Source organism: Parasteatoda tepidariorum, chromosome 6 (genome assembly GCF_982258835.1).
Source record: "Parasteatoda tepidariorum strain Cologne lab strain chromosome 6, Ptep-v5.0, whole genome shotgun sequence".
Taxonomy (NCBI): domain Eukaryota; kingdom Metazoa; phylum Arthropoda; class Arachnida; order Araneae; family Theridiidae; genus Parasteatoda; species Parasteatoda tepidariorum.
Genome location: NC_141760.1, coordinates 35,917,983 through 35,941,529, shown reverse-complemented (window position 1 = coordinate 35,941,529; position 23,547 = coordinate 35,917,983). Strand labels below are relative to the sequence as shown.

Genomic DNA, 23,547 nt, shown 5'->3' with positions numbered 1-23,547 from the left:
TAATTAACTTCTTTATTTTTTTGATACCCAGCAGTCCCCAAGTAACATTTATATATGAGAATATTAAGTTTATAATAAAATCAATATTATAAACTAAATATAACATAAAAGATTAAATTTCTTAGTTAAGATTTACTTTTAATTGATTGCTTTCTTCAAAAAATATGTGTTTTTACTTAGAAAAGGCTTCATATAGATAATTATCATACTTTTAAATCTGATAAATATGCCATTCCTTTGGCAATCTGCCAGGCAAACGAGAGTTGCTCTTTGTGAAAATAGCTGTGCCGAGGTTCGTGCCTGGATCTCTCACAAGGAAATCGATAATAATTTCTAAGCAATTCCCCATTTTCTGGTTTAGTATGGCCTATGTCGTTAGATCTGCAACAGCTGTTATAGCGACGGTGTTTCCTTAGGTAATTTTTTAAGCATCCCATTTCTGCATACTCAACAATAAGCAAGAACTCTCCGTCTGTAAGAAAAGAAATAGTTTATTACGGAATTATAGATAGTTTAATATCAACTTAAAATAAAATAAGTAAAAAAAAGCTTACAGATCAAATATAGGTGGATTTAAAACAAACATTTTTTAAATTTATAGTTTATTGGCAAGCTGTTAATAGGAACTTCTCACTAAATTAAAGCTACATTTTTTTTAAAATTTTTACATTTCTTAACAACTAATGAGGCTGTCTTGGCTTGTACTAAAAAGGAGAATTACAGAGTTCTATAATGGGGTTTGAAGAAGAAGGGATTTTATATACTCATTTATGAATTTTTTTTTAATAAAACACTGTAAAAAATTATCCCGAGACTCCTAAAAATGTAACATGATGGAAAAATTAATTACATAAAAACAGCAGTCGGGAAATTTATTTGCATCAAAGTTTCGGAACTAGTTACAAAACTCGTTAACAGATCGCACTGCTGTTGCATAAACAATGTTTTTTCTCATTTATTATATTATTTCAACCGAAATAATTGTACGGATGGCTGCCTATTAATTTTAACTTCAGAGTGTGCCAATAGTTGCTTCAAATTTCGTTTATTTTTAAAACATTGTTTTATGTCTTTCCTTCAGTTAGCAGAGCCATCTGTGAACGGATTTCATGACTAACTTGGAGTATCCATGAGAATAAATTACTTTGTTCCATAGCAGAACTCGAAAAACCACGTGTGTTTATCTACTATACTGATTAAATGTTTAAATCATCAGTCATTTTTTCGAGACGCGTGATTTCTAATTTAATGAAAATATGGCATGAAAGTATAATAACAATGAAAGACGGACAATAATTAAATTCGAATATTTGCAAATAAAAGTTAGATAAATGTTTGACATTTCTTAAAAAATATTCACTTGAATATTTATCAGATATAGTACATTATATAGTTTTAACATAAGCAAATAATGCGCCTTCCTTAAACTAATATAGATGTATTTAAGACTTAATTTAAACCGAATCATAAATGAGTAGACTCTAAAAGCATCATTCATTTAGATATCTATTACTTAAAGAATGGACAAAGAAAATCGATATATTCCTAACCTCATAGGAAAAGATATTCATTTCTCGCCCGGATGTCTAACATTGACTTCCTTGCTAAATCGAGAGAATATCTTACGCTCTGTAATACTCATCGTCTATGGATATACGCAATTATGCTTGGAACTTATCTATTCATTGCGCTTTGGCTAACTCATATATCGATGAATAACTGAAGCATATCATAAGTCAAGCTTTATGCTCTATTTAGCAAATAATCAGACGGACAAAAGCGGACTTATCGAAGTATCTATATGAAGATCTTCATTGATATTGATAGCTACTTTTGTGCTACTACATTTAATCCGACTATTCTAATTTCGATTTATAGCACGAAATTTCAAACGATAAAGGACAAAAAGTATTAAAATTGCTCTTTATGAAAATTATGTAAAAAGCATAAGCAATCGGTAATATATATGTGGTTTCTAACTGGCGTAGTGGTCAAACTTTAGCGATGACATGGTAGTTAACAGTATTGAGCTTTATGTGGACAGCAAAAAACTCTGTAATTTTTACTAAAATAACAAAACTAGAAATTAGCCATAAAATGTGTTTTTATAATATGTGAAAAATTTGGTAATTTTATCATGATATCTTAGAGCATGACATCAAAAAAATTTATTTGGTTAGATTTCAGTTTTGTATTTGTTACTAAATGTGTGGTAAAAAGAAACTTTAATTTTGATAACCAGAATTTCCAGTAAACAGTTGAATGAAAAAACTACCAAATGAATTGCACAATTCCTTATATTTTGGTTTTATTAACTAGAAATCTAATTATTTTTAAAGGAAATGTTATTACCGTACGATGTACCCATGTACAATGATTTTACAAGAATTATTTTCTCTGTGTGTGGTTACATTCTAAGTGGCAGATGGAATACTCGATTGATTGGCACAGATTGAAGACTTGATTGATTGGCATAAATTGATTTGTACCAGCTCATCTGGGAAATATAGGTGGCAAAGTGTTCAATCCTGTCCACATTGCTACCATCATGTTGCTGGTAACGAAATTGTGGAGCCTCAACCTTCGTGGTTCCTCCGGCTTAAAATAAGCTGTTGCAGGAATGTTGTATCATACATTATAAATAGTAAAAATAGTAGAAACTATTTCTACTATTTATAATGTTGTAGAAACTTCAGAATAGTAGAATAGTAGAAACTTCAGTATAGTAGAAACTTCAGAAATGAAATAAAGAAACAGTTTTTGAACTGTGCCTAAAGGCGTTTATGGATGTCAAGACACAGGATTGGTTCTTTGTCTCGGTGCTGGCTGCTGATGTTGCTTATTTTGAATGCCGGTGTAGCTTTTTTTCTTTATAAGCGATTTTACGTTATGAATCAGTTATAAAGATTGCTAAAATGGCTGAAATGTTAACCAGTGTAGTCTTGTGAATCAACTAACGTTGACGCATTCGTTTATTAAACCCATGTTTTGCAGTATTACACAAACCTCCTAAAATTAGTACACATCCGGTTCTGCAAATCAAGTTTTCTGAGTACAATAATAAAGAAAACTAACTTATTAAACTTCCTAGAGCACATCTGCTTTTTTTTAAAAAAAATTGTTCTTTAAATGTTTTTTTCCTACGTCATTAATAAACAACAACTTTTCGCAAAAAAAAAAAAATATTTTAGCTAATGAGAACTTTTATTCATTGGTACTAAGTTCTGTGCAACGAATTAGATTTCCTGAATAGAGCGGGAGCATCAAAAGCTCGATAATTTGTGCCGAGGCACTTTTGTAACTATTTTAATAAAATTAGCAATAAAATATGATTTTAAAATATATGATAAAAATCGGTAAATGTTGTAAAATTTGAACAATTTAACATGATTTCTTGGAGCATAGCATACAAACAAATGATTCGATTAAATTTAGTTTATAGTTTAATTTTAACTATATGTGCGGTAATAAGAACTATAATTTTGAGAAATTTTGAGATAATTTTGAGAATTTCTGAAAAATCGTTACCATGTGAACGGAAAAATTTTCAAATTACTGGTTTAAATCCTTATATTTCGGTTTATAATATCAGAATTATGGTTCTTTTACCGGAAATGTCGTTACCTACCATACAGTACGAGAATTTTGCGAGAATTCTTTTTCCCCCGTGTTAATTGTAATACGTTAAATCCCGCCCCCTTCTTAAATGTTCTTTAAACGCTGTTTTCTACTCTGTTATGGATGTCACTGCAGTAGAATAAATTGAATTTCGTAGAATATTGAAACAATTTTTTTTCATTTGAATTGAAAGCTCAAATGAAAAAAACTCTGTTGTGTTTTCTATTCTGGTATGGATGTCACTGCACTAGAATAAATTGAATTTCTCAGAATATTAAAACCATTTTTTTTTTCATTTGAACTGAAAGCTCAAATGAAAAAAACTCTGTTATGGATGTCACTGCACTAGAATAAATTGAATTTCTTAGAATATTAAAACCATTTTTTTTCATTTGAATTCAAAGCTGTTTGAATTAAAAAAGGAATATTTATGTTATTGGAGTTTTAATTAATCATATTTTATTAAAAAATAAAAATTTAAAACAGAAAATGCAAGAGGTATTCCAAATCGGTGTGAGTTTTAACATGTAACTTTTTTCATTGTTTGATAATTTCATTTTCAATGTTGCTTCATCTTAAAAACAACATATAGTAGCTTCAATCTTATGCTATTCAAACTTATTATGCATGCAAAGGTATTTTAACTTTTTTATGCTTCGAAAAACTAAAAATTTTAGTTTTTTTTTACAACTAAACAATTTTATTTCTTATATTATATGAGTTTCTTTAGATGTTTTATGTAAAAAAATGAAATAAGTAAAATTATGTTCTGATATTTAATATCCTTTATAATTTTTTTTTAAAAAAATGATAAGACAATACATTTTTTGTTCACCCTTTCTATAAAATATTTTTCCCTTCCTTTTAAAATATAACTTAACAAATAAGACGGAAATCTAAGTCTTATTTGAAAATGTTTCATTTTTTCATAAAGCAAATCTGAAACCAATAAATTACTTAATTTATACTTTTATTAGAGTTCCTAAATGCTTGAAATTTCGTGAAACCGTTAATATTTTATAGTTTTTAATTAATAAAACAATAAGATATCAAAAAAATTGAATTGCGGAAAAACAAAAAGAAGAAAACTATAAAGTGACTCAGCATTTATAATTGCTTTATAATTTACGCAGCAGCACAATTCAAGTAAACACAGAATTTTTTATACAAAATTCTATGGTTTTTGACTTTTATTTTGAATTTTTTATACAAAATTCTATGGATAGTAACCACACGATATTTACATCGTATGGTTACTATGGACTTGTATGGACTTGTATCGTATGGTTACGATTGTATGGACTTGATCAATAATACAAACTTAAAAATTTACATCATATGACTAGATCAATAAAACAAACTGAAAAAATACTATCGAAATAAATCAAATTTTACAAACTTTTTTCTACTGTTGCTCCTAAGAGTCTCACAATGTTTGGATGGGAAATTTCTTTCAAAAGCAAGAACTCCGTGAAAAGATCTTGTCTTTCAGCAACCCCACCATTTTCTAAAAAAAAAAAAAAAACAGTTTCATTTCTTTACTCATTTAAAATTTCCGATCTTCTACATTTTAAAATGTTTATAAATTTGTACCACATTAATCAGGAAAGTAGGTAGACAATTAAACAAATGGATTGTATATTATTAAGTACTAAAAACAATTTTTGTTTTTAAGAGTTATGTGCATCATTTATAATCGATTTTAGTAAATTGAAGATTTTCCATACTTGTACCTATGTATGTTTCTTATATTTTCAGAATGGTACTGGAATTCTAAAATCTGGATTACGGGTGTAAAGACAGCAGTTTTAAAAATTGTTTGAAGTTTTTATTAGTTTTTTAATTAAGTTTGCTATAGTAAAAACAGTTTTTTGTGTTTTTTTGTGATTTTTCTACACTTCTAAGCCCATTGCGTTCAAACGAATCATTCCAATTCTTATATGTATAATGCATCCTAATAATGTATCCTAATGTGTTTTCCCTTCCCTTTTATTAAAATATTTAATTTTTTCTAATGGAAATTTTTTCAATTTTTCGTAAAGTTTGCGATGTTTACCACTTTTGATGTTTTAAATTTACGATTTACAAAAATATATTATGCATGTAAACTTGGAATTATAAAAAAAAATAGAACTATTCCTTCTATATCATTTAAAATGCGAATGGATAAAAATATTAAATTACATAGTTTATTTAGATTTCTTAATGCAAGCAAAAAGTATCTCTCTCAACAAAAAAGTAAAGTACTCAACGAAGTGTAAGGAAAAATGATATTTCAACCAATCTTAGATCTACCCTCCGGCTTGACGTCATTGTCATCATCTGTCTTAAAAGTTTCTTTATTATTAAATTGATATTTAATGCATTATTAATACTGTCACTGTAATAGAGTTAACAAATAATAAACTGTTTCCGATTTGGTGTTAATGACAGCGTAATATATTTCGCTGTTCTTTATTTATCAAAGAAATTACTTTTATATACATTACTTTTATCTTTTCATAACTTCTTGGCTTAAATCAAATACTTGAGTATTTTATAACGTTAAAGCACGTAACACAATTTTCATTAAAACATTTTCCGTTTGAAATAAGCTAAAAATATATTGTTTTCTGTTTAGTAGCAGTAATTGTTCATCTTTTTTACCTCAAAAAAACAGATTGCTTAGAAAAAATATTTTTGACTATTCATCAAAATTTATTTTCCATTTATTTTTCTGCATTTACACAAAATTTTATTCAATTTATCTTTTGCAGTTTCACACAGTTTAAAGCAATGGATTTTAGATTGTCCTAGAATCCAACGAGATCATATACTCCCATATTTGAATATTTTTGTTCTTATTCCAAAATTGCTTTTTTTTCTCTCACCTTTTAGCATTTTAACGGCAACTGTGGTATAGCCCTTATTACCGGCTATATTCCATGCCTCTGCTCTCATTACTTTACCAAATTCACCTTCTCCCAACAGACAAGTGAACTGTAGTTTGTTTTTTGGGAACTCCCACTTTGTTTCAATCTGTGAAAAAAAGAGAAAAAATACAAAATACAAATCTTACATTCGATCAAAATCCTAAGTATTAAGTAAGCATAGTTTTGAATAACTGAAGGATATCTGGCAGTTAGGGGAGATTTCCGTATCTTAATCTGTGGTAGAAAAAATGCCAAGTCTTGGCAACTCCCGGGCAGCTTCCCACAAGACACTAAAAAAAACATTACATAAAGGGGCTAACTCAAAGGGTATAACTCGTAGTTTCCCCTGAGCAAACAGCTTCATGTTTTTCGTTTTCAATTTTTTCCGTCTAAAATCAATTTGGCACCTTGGCAATTGTAGTTGGCCTGCAGATCACAATACGGAAATCTTCCCGTCAGTCATTTTTGCAGGGTCTTCTTGTACTACACAGTCTCCAAAGTTTCATGGCAACTAGCCTTTTAGCCTGCTATGCCTTTTTATATAAAGTAGAATTTCAAATATTTCAAGATTTAAAATCGTACAGTGAAAAAGCAAGACAATGAGCAAGTTTAAACTCATATTAGTAAAGTGAGAGTGGATCTGTTATTAAAAACTCAGTACAGCATATCCTAAAATTTAAAATTATACGCTAATTATCGCAATGGGGTTTTCATGATAATAAAAAAAATTATTAACTTTGCTAAAATCAAACTGTGAATTTATTTGCTATTATTAACTATACGAGCGAATGAGTTTTATCTGTCATGGTTTTACTCAAAAACGAAACGAATTTTAACTGTTTTAAATCTCTTTCAGTTCGATGAGCAACATACTTAAATACACAGATCTAAAAGGAAAAAAAAATTCCTTTTAAAGCAGAAAATAAATTTAAAAAAAAACTTAGCTTAATAGCGCTGTTCACGAGCTTTGTTTTTCCCATGCCCACCTAGGGAATGACCTTTCATCAATAGAGGCATCTGAAGAGCCGATTTGTTAGCCACTCTTTCAGGGGCACCATATAATCTGGGACAGCGTTGCTCCCACAGTAAGGACAGAAAGCACAGAGATTGAAAGAACACCCATGCTTTGCCTGGGATTCGAACACACAACCTTTCTGATGCAAGGCCAGTTCCCTTACTCCTACAGTAGTCCGGTCGGCCCGTTCAAGAACTAAAATACAGCATGATCGAGTCAATGAGTAGTTACGTTAAGAAGTTGCTTCACATTCACATGGCATGCTTAATTGGGTAGTTGCACTTCAAGATGAAGAAGATCACAGATACCCACACAAGTGAATTACGACATCAGTGCCAGCTGATCGCTTATAAGCAAAATGGTGCATTTAATTTGAGCTAAGTTTCTGTACATAAGTTAGAATGTTAATTAATGTGAAATTAATTAAATGAAACGTATCACACTTCGAATTTGCTGGAATATAAACTGTTCTTGTAGACATCTTTTACTTAACTTAGATTTTTTATTTGTTTGTATATTTTATTGTAAACGTGATACATTTTTGTTTTGAGTACCTGGCAGCTTCGATGCATAAATAGTTTATTTATGTTCTACGTGGCTGCATGCCTGTCTTTGGGTTAAATAGGAAATATATAGTGAAAGAATCGAAATCTTTGTGAAAGAATCTTTAGTTAAGAATATAGAATGTATCACTTAAAATAATTGATATCTGACGGGGTACGTTTATTCGAAATAGAAAGGAAGGAACAGCTGTTAACGTAAACAAAGTCACCTTTCAAGAACCAATCAGGCTCGAGATACCGTTTTATTTAACCTTTTCGTCGTTGATGAAATAGTTTCTACTGCAATTTTGTTTTCTTTTCTCAATATTTAGAACCATGATTTAAGACTTAAGTTATCTAGGACTTGAATGTGTAAGCACAAAAAATAAAATTTTATGTTTCTACACATCATGCATTTATCCCTTACATTTTTTTTCTTAAAATTTAAGAGATTTAATTTATTTTAAATTAAGATTAAATTTAAAATTATTGTAAATTTAAGAGGTCTTACTTAAGTACTTAAAGTTTAATCTTAATATTTTATTTGGTAAAAAGTATATTTTCACGACGATTTAGAAAGTTTTGATATTTGTCGAAAATTACATTGTTAACTAATGAGAGAATGTATATGAACTAACTAAAAAATACAACAGGAATTAAATTATTTTAAAATAAAATGATTGAAGGGAAGTCTAATAAAATAGTTTCAAAATACTTTTCTCGGATGAGAAGACAAGTTCCGTTACAAGAAGGAAAGTAAGAATGACGTCTAAGCGCGTAATTGGTGGAAAGCTTTTACTAGTCAGACGTCATTCATGTTTTGATTCTTTTTTCACTGGAGAAACATATAAATTTGTTGGAGATAAGATACGACAGAGTTGCATCGCCAAGACGGATTATCTGTGTAATACTTACAGCTGTTTTGCCAAAGCTCGCAGTTTCACTTGGAGTATTTCTTGACTCTTGAATGGAATTAGACCCATCTTCAACGTAGTCAGAAGGAACTGCAGATAAAGATATGTGACTTCCACCAACAAACTTGTGTTTAACCAAACTTTTTGCCCTCAATTTTCTCGCTAAAATGAAGATGACGATGAACATTATGAGGCCAAACGGCACCATTGTTGCTATGAGAATGCATGCTGCTCCACAGGTACCATCTATGAATGGTCCTAAGAGAACACATAAAAATAAAATGGAATAGCTGATTATTATTATTATTATTATTATATATATATATATATATATATATATATATATATATATATATATATATATATATATATATATATATATATATATATATATATATATATATATATATATATATATATATATATATGGTATGAATTATGTATAAAATTATTATTTGAATAATTCACGAAAGAGAAGCGTAATATCTCTGTTACTTTCTCGGATTTTAAGGGATGTAGTCACTTCCTTTTGAACCTCACACGAAACTTTTGTTGTTTTGTGCGTTAGTATGTCCTAGCCTAAATATAGCATAGGGTTAATTAACCAGTCGTAGGAAGCTTTCAGAGTCCATTCTGAACAGTTCTAACCATTCGTTCGAAAGCAAATTGAAAAATTAACTTGGGTTTTCTCTTAAGAGAAGAACGGGGATCCTTGTCTTTTTAGCTTATCTTTCCTTGTCTTTTGCTTATGAAGAAACGATTCTGTATAGAATTCAAATGTTTTGAAACGAATTTTTTTATTTTAATACAAAATATTTCCTAACAGTGAATTGACAATATTTTTTGTCGATTTTCATCTGAAAAAAAAAAATTCATATAAAATGTATATTTAGAAATTGAGAATTTTATTGGTGCATTTAAAGTAGAATAACCAAACCGCACTCAGTAGGAATGTTCCATAAATTCGCAGAAATCGTGAATTGTATATTATCATTCTTGAAGATTCTAACTTTTTTACTGTGGTGTAATTTTATGAAAAAATATTTAAAATATTGATAAAATATGCATTTTTAAATAAAGTATAATGATGAATAATGAAAATTATGACTTGAATTAATTCAAAATTCCATTGAAAGCACAAACGATAAACTTCTTAAAAGTTGATGAATTTTGGAGTAGGCTGTAAACAGGCCCATTGACTACCATATTGTCTTCAGGAGCTGGATGCACAATAGTGGTGGGATGCGCTTAAGACGAATGCAGATGTATTCTGTTTCGATTGCTTATTCTGTACTTATGCGGAATTAGCTCAATCTCTTAAAGTACGAAAGCAAAGTAAATGCTTACTCTAGTGCAATTAATGCATATTTTTATTTCAATTTATTTTATAACCAGCGTAGAAGAGCCAGCCCAATCTTGAGTTTACGACAGTTAATGTTCAATTCCGTACCTTTGTGAATTTGAACCCAATGTAGAATCCTGAATCAAGCATTGAGACAAAGTAGCCTCCGTAGAGCAATTTTGTGATGAAACTAAAACACATTTGCATTACATGGGGAGGAAAACCACGAAAACCTGCTTATGTTGGCCCGACGGCATTTTAAGTCACCTCATTGGTAGGCAAGCGCTCTATCCCCTGAGTCACCGTGGCTAACATGTAGTTATAAGTCGAATATGTGATATGTTATTTGCATCACATTTTCAACTTGTCTAAATATACATAAATAGGAAGTAAAAATAATGACTTTTAAATTAGGATCTCCGGTTGCGCAATCGGTTAAGGTGTCATACACACCATTGGTTGGAGAGCTGGGGGTAGTGAGTTTTATGCTGACAGCAGACAAAATAACAGGCGAGTGTATGCAGTGAGGTGCATGTTTAATCTGTTGTGGCTGAAAGTCCTATAGTTGGTTGTGGTGTGGGGTTGCAGTTGTAGTTCATTTACGTCGCACTAGAGTTGCACAATGGGCTATTGGCGACGATCTAGGAAACATCCCTTAGGATGATCCGAAGACATGCCATCACAATTTTGATCCTCTGCAGAGGGGACGTCACCCCCGCTTCGGTAGCCTTACGATATGCATGCGAAGTCGAACACTTTACAATGGAACAGTTTAACGAGGATCAATACCGCACACCGTCGGTTCCTACGCTGACTGATCTAAGTGGTCACCCACCCGCACACTGACCCCAGCCAGTGATGTTTGACTACGGTGATCTTCAGGGAACCGTGTCTTAATGATCAGCTTACTGCGGGACGGCTGTGGTGTGGAAGTTTGGGAAGATGAGTACCAGCTCAGGCGCTGTCATTGTCGTCTGACCGGTTAAAGTTACGCGGCATTCTAACCATGGATGATTAAAAATCGAGCTATAAAAATAGGGCTCGGTATAATGACGATGATGACTTTCAAATCATTAAAATTAAGTATTGCCATTGTTTTAATTAAGTAAGCGCCATTGTTTTTCATAAAATATTATTGCGCGAATTCGAAGAAATTATTGCGAAAGGGATTGAAGTGGGAGTACAGATATTTTGTATTATTTTAAACTTCTATATGTAACATGATATTTTCGCATCGAAATCTCTCGAAACTTTCATTATTTAAATAGACTTATTATGGAATAATATTTACCTGCGAGGGGTGGAATGGCATCATTCGAATTGGATGTCACCCCTCTCACTTCAACATACACATTTTCATCATCTGTGGCGTTGATATCTTTCGGCAATGACAAAATGTTTGATTTACGGAACATTTTAGGTCTTCTCATTTCGCTCGGAGGTGGATAAACACGGATACATTTGCAGCGGTCTATTGTTTGACAAGAACAAGTACCCACGGCCAGAAATATGCCTCGTCCGTTCGAATGCATAGTTGCTTCCCCAGTTACTTGACCTAAAATAAATAGATGTTCGGAAACAATTAGAAAAGAGTTAAACAACTCGGCTGAAAATACGAACACGTTTCTTTTTTCAAGAAATCAAAAGTAAATAAATAAATTAATACAATTTCAATAAATCAAATTGAGTTTAAATAGCGATATTTCATTGATTTTTTCTGAAGATGTTTTTATTAATTAGTTACATTATCACTTTTATATTGCTAGCTGGTGTAAAAATTGCATGCCCTGAATCTTGTTATCTGGTTTGAAGAAGTTTTTTAAAATCTATAGAGACCTAAACCTACATCATAAATAAGCCATAAACTATTTAATATGATCTTCTGTGTTTCTTTTAAATTTTCAATTTTTTGAAAAATAAATTTTCATTCCATTTTATTTTACAATCAGCGTTGATCAGCAGATCCAATCCTGAGTATTTAACTTTTATTGTTCAACTCCATAGCCTTGTAAATTTTGAACCCAACCTAGAAGGCAAAGGAATTCCCAGATCATGCGTCGGGACAAACTAGCCATCGTAGAGGAGTTTTTAATGGAACTAACTCATGCTTTACATGGAGAGGAAAACTATGAAAATCAATCTCTCACAGTAAGCCGGATGGCAAAGAGATTGTAGCTCACGATCCGTCCATCACTGAGGTTGTTTTAGGTCAGCACTGTGGTCGATGCGAGCCGGAATAAAATTAGAATCAACCAGCCACCGTTGGGATTCGAACTTGTTTCACCTCATTGGGAGGTGAATGCCCTATGCCCTGAGTCACAGCTGCTTGCTTTCAATTAGATGTAATTTTTTCTTGTTTTAGTGCAAGCATTTTAGTTAAGGTTTAACCAGCAAGACATTGTTCACAAAGAGATAAAAGGTAAAGAAAATAAAAGTCAATTTCAATCCCAGTGAAAGCAAATTGCAAATACCGATTGAATAATATAGATTTTATCAATCCATTTATATTATAAAAAACAAAAATTAATGTAAAAACTATAAATGGAATGCAAAACAATTATCCAATTTTGATTAATGGTTATGTTAAAGGCAAAAATACATTCACTAAAAAATATATATGTTACGGTTAAGGTAATAAATCCGGTTATACTACCGGTTAATATTAATAATAACCACTTCTTGTGGTCAAAGTGAGAAATAAAATGAAAAGATTTCCATACATGAATCTGTAGCAGAGTTACCGCCAAGTCTTGGCAATTTCCGGACAGTGGCGTTTAAAATCAATTTGGTGCCTTGGCTATTGTAGTTGGCGTGGAAAACCACGATACGGAAATATCCCCAATATAAACGAGAAGGAATGACATTGGTCAATGACCAGACTTCAATTGTTGTTATTGGAGCCGTGATGGCTCAGGGGATAGAGCGTTCGCCTCCCAATGAGACGAACCGGGTTCGAATCCCAGTCGATACGAATTCTGCATGCGGCTTGCACTGACTACGGTGCTGACGTGAAATAGCCTCAGTGGTAGACGGATCATGGGTTAGAGTCCCCTTGCCGTCAGACTAACCGTGGGAGGTTCTCGTTTTCTTCCTCTCCATGTAATGGAAATGCGGGTTAGCTCCATCAAAAAGTCCTCCACGAAGGCAAGTTTCTCCCAATACTCGATCCAGGAGTTCCTTGTCTTCTGGATTGGGTTCAAATTTACAAGGCTACGGAGTTGAACATCAGTAGTCGTAAACCTATGAGATTGGGTCGGCTGTTCAACGACGGTTCTAAAATGGTTGTTATTAATAATAACCGGTTAATGTGATAAATTCGCTTAAATTATTAACTTTAACCGGGTAATGTGGTTACTATTAATGTTGATCAGTTCGTTTTAATAATAACCGACTATTCACATTGACCGTAACATATACGCAAACTTGTCGAAGATTGTCAGTTTAAGATAAGATGTAATAATATATAAAAGTTTACATTGCTTTCTAAATACAATAAATCACTGCTTTAAGATAATAAATTTTGAAATGACGCTAAAATATTTTAAAATTTAAAAAGAAAAATTTATATAAGATATTGCATAAATGTGGGGATAACACCATATAAAAATGAGTTACTTGCGCAATCTTGTGGACAGAGTTTAGGTTCTATTTGTTCAAGTTCATCACACACACCATCTGGGCAAAATGAGAATTCTGGAGAACAAGTCGAATAGTTTGGTCGAGGTCCAGTATTTGTGAGTGATCCTGGCCTCCAAAGACAGTGGCCAGAATTTGAACCCATACCACATGCATCAATGCAGTCTGATTGCTCAGAATAGTAGGAACACCAGAATTCTTCACCTAAAAAAATTAAAATCGAAAATTTCAAGTTTAGATGAGGAAATAAAACTCAACATGCTGCTTCATTGGTTTAATGTTTTTTCTCTTGCAGATTGAAAATATACCAGAAGAAATGCATGCAAATGACGTAACATGCAATGTAAAAAAATTCTAGATCAAATTACGGTAAAAAGTACCGGTACTTAGGATGCAGGTTCTTTCTGCAGTAAAATCTGTTTTACCGGAACACATTATGGACAAACAATTTGATATACCGGAAGTTTTATAGTAATAATTACCGTAAAATCACCGTACCAGTCAAATTAAATAAATATTACTGTAGAAATTACGATATATTATTTTACAGTAAAAATTGATTTTACGGCAAAATAGATATTACAAATGATGCATCCAAAATACCGGCACTTTTTACAGTAATTTGATCCGGAATTTTTTACAGTATGTTCCTGGCCTGTAAAGACAATGGTAGAAAGTTCACATTCTTTAGCAAGTATGTAAAGACAATTTAATAAATTTTCTTTTTGTAGAAACAAGAGGTGATTTCGTGATTTTGACATGCACATGAGTTATGATTTGTATATTTATTCAGAAACATACATTAGAACGTGTAACTTAGATTGAAATGAAATTTTCATGATAAAATGATATGTTAGGGGGACGTCTATGCTATTGTTTTACATGTCAAAACTCAGCAATGTTTGTAAGATTTCTCCACTATCTCGAGTTTGCTATGTAAGAAATATTAACGGAGAGAACTTGAGAAATTTTGATGTAGCTTTATAATTCTTGCTACAATTATATAACAGTTTTGAGTACCGAAAAATACGTTTCACTTTATTTTTATTATATTTTGAATAAAAGAATAGAATAGATATATTTCGAATAGAAATGATGGTATTTTGAATCCTAAATTTCTTCTATTTACAGAGTTTATTACGTAATTTCGTTTTCTCACGAGATCGAAATATACACGATAGTTTAATGCAGTGAAATTAGGGGGAAAAAATAGATGCATTAAATTATGTAGAAATTAAATTTTATATTCCCCCAAGCTAAAGTGCTTGTTAAGTTGAAAATTTTAAAAATACTAACTTTAATATTCTAACAATATTTTAAATGGATTATGACATCAAAGTAGTATGAATAAAAATAATGATAAACTTACTGCAAGTATTTGTAGAATTATCTGAAAGGAAAAAGAAAAATCGTGTTAAAGTTTTGCAAATTTTTGTGGAAAAAGTTAGAATATAAATAAAAAAAATAAGGGGTTCGGAACACAATTTTTAAACTTTCTTTAGAGTATCTATTGCGTGGAATTTTTTATACCGTTTCTAAGACTATTATTTTATACTGTTTAGAAACAGCATGGAAAAATACAACATACATTGTTCCAACAAAACACAATCCGTCAGCCTTCTGAGCCCAAGTCTGCGGGTTCGATCCCCGGCCCAGACACCGGATTTTCGGGATGCATAAAATCCTCAGCGGCCATGTCGTATGATTATGCGGCATGTAAAAGATCCCTTGAGTGCCTTATTGACTCTTGGCATTTCCGGCAAAATTAAATTCCTAGTGCATTTTATCATCCAAATAGAGTCTAGGTGCTGCCATCTAGTTTGGCAGAAACTAGATGACCAAATTTACATGGCCAACGGTATCTCACCCATTGTGGTGGTCCTGAAGGAGTGGATACCACTTCTGGAGAACGCACTAGTTCTGCTCATCGGGAAGGCTGATTGTGCAGCTACATAGGAAATAAAAAAAAATTGTTCCAGCATAGAAAAATTATTTAAAATGTCTTTTTATCCCATATATTAAAATTTTAAAATTTAAACATTTGAAAAAAATAATATATCTTACTTTTGACATAAATGAGAATAATTTAAAAAAATTATTAAAATTTTGAAATTTAAGCATTTTTAAAAATTCATGCGTGGATTTTTTGGTATAAAAAATATCATGCCTTAATTGCTTTAATCTATCTTGCTTCATAAAGTTAAAAAATCTCTTATGAGATAATTAAGTCCATAATCTAATAAATAAAATGTTTTATTTCAAAGTGTAAGACTTTTTTTATAAATTCATGTCTGTTGGAATAATAATTTGTGAAAAAAATAATTCATAAAATTCTGTGCAAAAAACAAATCAATATTATGATTTGAAAAAGAGAACTATCTTAAAATAAAATAAATTTCAAACGATTTTATGTTGGATTTCTAAATGAGAACGAAATATGTGAGAAAAAAAATATTTTTTGTAAAATGCAGGGCTACGTGAATGCTCTGAAATAAAAACTCAAAAAAAAAAAAAAAATGATAATTCCTTCTTTTTTTATTTACTCTTTTAGTTTTACCATTTTTGAAACTCAAATGTTAAAGTTCCAACCAAAAAGAAAGGAGAATTTAAAAATTTAAAAAAAAATTCTTCACAGTCATCAGTGCTTTTTAATCAACGGGATTAATAGGATTTGGGAACTCACTCACTATAAAAAGCGTATTTATTCAGGATTTACAACTTAATTATTACTTTTAAATAGATAAAACAAATTTTGTATTTAATTTTCTAATATAAAATTTTGTGTGTAAAATAAAATTTCGCAATACGCTTCGGGTAACTTGAAAACGGATGAAATTGCACGTAATAAAATAAAAGTTAAGTAATGAAATTTTGTCAATGAATTTATATTTATTTAAAGGACACGTAACGTGTATCTCAGGGGTACGATTTTAATTAAAAGAAAATAGACTTTATTTTCATTACATTTCTTGCAATAAAAACAAAAACATGTCTAGCAGATTTATCTAATTAATGTATAGCTCGTTAAAAAAAAGAACCACCATGAATAACCTTTGATTTTATGATCGGAACTTCACGTCCTAGAACTCAATCTTAATGGCTCGAGGGAGCGACTTCAAATATGCTAATTAATAACTGCAGACGACATTTTAAGTTACAAAATCAAACACAAAACGTACTTAAAAATACATATTATTTTTATATTATTTTTTAATATTTTATTTAATATTAAAATATTTTGAATTTTAAGGCATTCTATTTTTTTGAATCATTTCAAAAAATTCGAATTTACGTAGCAAAACAAAAAATTTGAGCCAAATCAATCGAATAGTTCCTGTGAACATCCGCCACCGAGTTGGCTCAAATTTCGCATTTTGCCACGTAAAAAATTTAAAAATTATTCAAACAATTGTGTACCTTACAATTCAAAATTTTTTCCACCACTATTAAATAAAATAATAAAAAATAAAAATATTTACTTAAAGTTAATTTCAGTATGGAATTATCTTTGGATGAAAGAATCTTTTAATTGTGTGCAAAAAATTTTCAATTCTTTTAAAAAATTCTCGAGCTATAGCAAAATAAGCAAAAATTTATTAAAGGGTCCAAATTTTGGAGCACCCTCCCGACCAAACTATCAGGACCATATTTCCCAGATCCCGACTAACTTCTATATTTTTGAGATCAGAAATCTGAATCCGTCAAAAAAATATATATTTATTCAGAGAAAGTACGTTTTTATGTCTGATTTCGTAACTTAAAATATCGTCTGCACTTATTAATTAGCATATTTGAGATCACTTTCTCGAGCCAGTATATTGAGTCTCAGAACGTGAAGGTTCGATCATACGATCAAAAGTTATTTAGGTTGGTTTGTCCTTTTTTCGTTTTTTTTTCTGCGTATTGCACAATAAACCATTTTATGATCTATAAATCAAAACAAATTTTGAGAAAAGAATATTTTTTATTTAACTGTATTTTTCGAACATTTTGCCAGACGATGTTATGAGTAAATCTAAGAATAACCATAATTGTTTTTATTACCTTCTAGTATAGTTATGTCCAATAAAATGCTTCCCGATCTTTCTGATGTTTCATTTTTTGTAGTCCAAATCACTCTTCTCGTATCTGTTTCGGTTGGCATGAGCAAACGATCACGTACGTAAACTATTCCCGTTTGCTCCGTGATACCCAACCAATCTAGATGATGAGTGCCAATAGAAAAACGAAATCGTCTCGAATAGTTATATTTTGTCAGTTGAATCAGCTACAATAAGGAGAAAAATTTTATAGCAATTACAAATATTGATATGTAATTGAAACCTGTGTAATAAACTAACGAAATATTCATAAAATATGAACAATAGAACGAAATATTAAATACGTGGTTATAAATAAACTTTCTTTTTAATTCCCAATACATGCGATTGTTTATTTCATAAATGTTGTCAATGAAATTTTTACAAGTTAATTTTAGTTTGCATTGTAGCATTAGATTTATTATGAAAAGTAATTTAGTTATAGGCTATAGAAAGGACCCTATTGATATAAGGATCATTTTCTCAATTATTATAGATAAAGTTAAAAAACAATTAATTTAATTAGGCACATATATAAATATTTTCAAGACTGCTTTATAATAGAAATAAATAAAACCAAGTAAGTATTTATAAATAGAAAAAGACATTGTATGAATCAGATTCAATTTTTAGTTAAAATAATAAACTAATTAAAATAATAAACTAATAAAAAGAAATTAAGGAAGGGTTTACGAAATCATAAGAGGCTTATATACATTTTCATGAAATATTTTTGCTTAGTCGCACTACGCAGTAGAATCTCAACATTTTATTAACTATAAACTCAAATATTATTTTATTAAACTAACGTTCAGTAAATAAGCTTAACTAAATGAATTAAATTATCTTAAATAGTTATTCTTTCATTAGTAATAATGTAGAGGAGACAGTAATTTTATGAAAAAAAAGTTCTGCTTATTGATCAAGATAATTAAGTTAAGGAAAAGAAAGTTAACGAAACTAACCCCTTTTAGAACGTTGAGTATCCACTTAACTTTATTCTTTATTTCATTCAAATTAATTGAGTAAACTATTGTGTTAAAATAAACGAGAACTCAATGAAGCTCCGATTCGAAACCTTTAATCATGTAATAAATCTATTTCTAATCATATAAATGTACTGAACAAAACAGAAATGTCTCTAAAATAATTATTGAATATTTAATTAAATCGTAAATGTATTTACTTCAAGAGGTAGTTAATTCACATTGTCAATAAACATTGCACCATTGTTTTCGATGTTATGTAACCAATTAATTTTGATTATAAGAGGTTTTCCATATAAATTTACTTATTACTACTGTTTTTAATTCACATTTGTAATCAATAAATTGATAAGTAGTTGAAGCAAATAAAGGAAATTGCGTCTTCTGCTTTAAATAAGTGTTCAAAATTTTCTATCACAAAAATGCTATTTTTCAATTCTTAACACACGGTATCAGCCAATTCAATGAGAGTACAGGTTTCTTAAAATGGCAGTTTTCTTTTCCGTGATGTCTAGTATGTTCCCCTTGATTTTAAAATGTTTTCTTGTTTTTTAGAATAATGCTTTCGTTGGAGAGCTAGATAGAAACTATGCAAGAAGAATAATATAGAAAATATAGAAATATAGAAATTCTTTATAATTAACTTATTAAAGATTAACTGACTTTAAAATTTAGCTGAGTCAAAAATGGCGCTTTTACTTTATGCAAATCACCGGCCAGATGGTCGAGCGGTAAGCGTGCCTGCGAGTTCGAATCCCGCTCAGGGCATGGATGTTTCTCTTTGTGTGATGTTCTTTATTGTGTGAATGCGTCCCCCCCCTATTAACAGGTATCTGTGGCAGTGTGGCGTGGGTAATGTTGCTTGCCTCCGTGACTTAGGTTCACAGGTGCCCACTGGGTAACGTTAAATGAGTATTATTATTTCTGGCATCTTCCTAGACGAAGAACGTAAAAGTTCAGTGCCTGCCATTAGGAGAAAAAAAGAAAAAAAAACTTCATACAAAAGTAAATATAAACAAAACTTTAATATAATATTTTTTCAGACATTTTAGTATGGTGATCTGGCAATAATTTTGAAACAAGCCATTTACTACACTGTGAAAAATTACAATAGAAAATACTGGCTCTCAGGGTGCTAGTAATTTTCATCATAAAATCCATTTTTACCGAAACATGCTACAAAACAAGGAATTTTTTACAGTAATAAATAAAATAAAATATCTTAGTCACTCTAATTAAATAAATATTACTGTAAAAATTGCGGCATAGTATTTTGCGGAAAATTGGATTTTACGATAAAATAAAATTTACAGATAATGCACCTAAGGTAATGCATTATTTTATACTGTAATTTGATCCGAAAATTTTTTTACAGTGTATTACTGTTTTGAGGATTATAGCACATGTAAATTGAAAAAGAGGAACTAAAAGAAGGTATGCAACAAATACTTTTATTTTATTTTACATGATTGAAGTAAAATAATCGTGAAAAGAATTCGCCTTAAATATATTACTTTTAAAGTCATTTAATCAATTCATAAACTAACCGCAATAATTACGTTGATTAATGATCCTTATAATTTGGTCGTTACGTTAGTCACGAAAATACAATATTATTTCATTTGGAAACTCAAAAGGGATTATTTAAGTGTTATAGTCTTCATATTTCATTCTTTGTTTCGTTGATAGGTATCCAATACAAATATACAAAAAAAAAAGCTATTTTATCATGAACATGATCACACACAAATTTTGAGTGACCAACGTGACAAATTAGTTCACGACTATATTAACTTTTATCCAATCCCTTGGAAAGTAAAATTTTAAATTTTAAAGTGGAAAAATATTTTAATTTGTTGTACATTTGTGAATGAGAAAGATGGGGGGCGTTCAGGGGGCCGGTAGCATTAAAAAAATCTGATGCACAGTAATTTTTACAGTAATATTAAACATAAAATCACTGAATTACTCTAATTAAATAAACATTACTTTAAAAATTAGGGTATAATATCTTATGGTAAAATTTATTTTTTGAGTAAAATGCATTTTACGGCAATGAAAACTGATTTTACGGATAATGCACACAATGTGCTAGTATTTTATACCGCAATTTTATCCAAGTTTTTTACAGTGTAGTTTTATTACATAAATTTTAGTATTTATGATATTAAGCTTAAAGATGCAATCGATTGGAAATTTCAGTGAACGAACATCAGAAATACAAATACTGAGCTTTTATTTTCTACAAATCTAACAGACAGAAAAAAAAAATTTGTACCAAAATCAGTACCATGTCTTTATATTTGTCATACATTTTAATATGGCGATCTGGTAATAGTTTTGGTATAGATCATTTTCTACACTGTAAAAAGTGCTGGATTAAATTATGGTAAAAAGTACTTGATCTTAAATTTCATTTTAATAGGAACGTGCTACGTAGCAAAAAATCTGAGTTTATATATTCTGTAACATTTTTATAAAAGTCTTTCTAATGCAAAAAATAATTTGATTGAAATTCAGTTCAAGTTTATTCAGATCTTTTTTAGGACGAAATTTGTAAATTGTAAAATTAGAAAGTAATGAACATTTTTATTCATTGTAGTAATTGTGTTTAGAGTGATATGGAGCTGGGGTAAAAATTAGCTGTCTCTTTATTAAGACAACTTTTTTAAAAGCAAAAAGAATATTACTGCCTACTATAAATTTTAAGTAAACATTTTCAAAGTTAAAGCAATATCTGCGCTGAGAAAAAAAAGTATGGTTTAAACTACCAGAGTAAGGTAAAATTTACCATGTTTACCTCTATGGGAACACCAAAAAGCTCGGTAATTTTTACCAACGCACTTTGGTAATGATTTTGATAAAATTAGTAACAAAACAATTTTTTCTCATATGGGATAATGTTTGGTACTCATAGTAAAATTCTCTAATTCTTTCATGCTACTTAAAAGCATGGTAAAAATCCTTTAAACGGTTAAATTTTTGATTTCAGTTTTGCATTTTTTACAACATGTGTTAAACAGTTACTATATGTACAAAAAAAATTACCAAATAAATGGTTTAAATATCGTATATTTCGGTTTTATTAACCATAATTATGCTTTTTTTATAATTGACATTACGGTCCAGTACGGTAGTTTTAGAAGAGTTTTTTCTCTGTGAGGTCTGAAGAAGATAATTTATAAGGTGAGTATTTAAAGAACATACATTAATTTTAAAACCTGATTATTTTATCAATATCATCAATAACTATCACTGATACAAACTATTTTAATCTTCAATTTAAAATATAAATCATTTTGATTTTTACAATAATTATATAATTTTAATTTTCAATTTAGAGTACACAGTTGTAATCTTGTACCTGAAATAAAATTCCCATTCAAAATATGTTTTGAAATTTTCGATTACGTAACGTGTTGTGTAACGTGTACATGAACCTTCCTGAACAAATAAGTTCATTTTTTGAAACGATTATATGATAAAAATTTACAGAAAAGAAGATTTTTATTAAGTTGAATAGGATTGTGTAATTCTGATAGTTAAATTCTTTCAAAGTTACTGTATAAGTACGATCTATTGCTGCTAATTGAATAGTTTTAAAACACAATTATCTGTGCTTTACTGAATGGATTTTGTAGTATGGTATACTACATATTAAATAAAATCAATTGTTAATTTTAATTTAATTATCTAATTTCATTATCTAATCATTGTTAATTCTAATTTAATTATCTAATCATCTTAATTTATGTAATCATCATCATTCATCTAATTTAATAATCATTTGTTAATTGTTATTTTGTTAATAATGTATTAAACGCTTAAATAATTGTAACTGTTAAATTTGTGATAAACTTTTAATTGTATGTTTTTTAATTTCTTCTTTTTACACTTGTAATTAATGTTATTTAGTTATCAGTATTCAATAATTCTTTGCAATATATTTCATGTAATATTTAAGTTTTAAGCCTCAATTTGTTTTGTAACCTTGGGAAAGTAATCTTTCTCTGCATGTATGTTCTTCCTTTAAAAGAAGATTCCTCCTTTTGTTACTTGCTGACAGCAAGATGTATGTCCAGTCAGCAAACCCCTATTGTTGGATGGAGAAGGAATGTCAGCAAGTCCTCTTTCCCACGTTTCGGCTTGCATCAATTGCAAAGCGCCCCTTTTGATCTTATGATGGCGCCAAGAATGTTCCAGAACATTCCACAAAATTCTTTACCAGGTGTATCACCACTTTAGACAACCCCGCTTCATGTTTGGCATGGAGCTTAACAATTAATTTCGCCAGTTGGCCAATATTTGCAGCTCTGTGATTTGCCCCTCTGATCCTTCTCCAGCCAACCGAATGGTTATTCGCAAAAGTTTAATTTTTTGGCGAGAGTTTTCTCCCCTATCTTCATAATGAAGAAATAGTCAGTAGCAGTTGTTTTTCTCTCAATTGTAGTTTTGTTTAGTTTTTGCGGCTTAGGCCGAGATTTCTGGTGTTGGCATGTTTGC

The 23,547-nt window shown here is 30.1% G+C and overlaps 1 protein-coding gene across 1 annotated transcript in view; it reads right to left on the bottom strand.

Annotated features, from left to right (window-relative positions):
• LOC107449160 (proto-oncogene tyrosine-protein kinase receptor Ret) overlaps positions 1 to 23,547 on the bottom strand; it is a 184,806-nt gene that overhangs the window by 36,698 nt on the left and 124,561 nt on the right. The window contains exons 8-15 of the mRNA XM_087165636.1: positions 18,024 to 18,246; positions 15,349 to 15,369; positions 13,959 to 14,183; positions 11,635 to 11,898; positions 9,003 to 9,259; positions 6,489 to 6,636; positions 5,018 to 5,125; positions 210 to 472 (exon numbers count right to left, since the gene is read on the bottom strand). Of these exons, the coding sequence (XP_087021762.1) occupies positions 210 to 472; positions 5,018 to 5,125; positions 6,489 to 6,636; positions 9,003 to 9,259; positions 11,635 to 11,898; positions 13,959 to 14,183; positions 15,349 to 15,369; positions 18,024 to 18,246 (1,509 nt within the window). The remainder of the gene's footprint in view (positions 1 to 209; positions 473 to 5,017; positions 5,126 to 6,488; positions 6,637 to 9,002; positions 9,260 to 11,634; positions 11,899 to 13,958; positions 14,184 to 15,348; positions 15,370 to 18,023; positions 18,247 to 23,547) is intronic.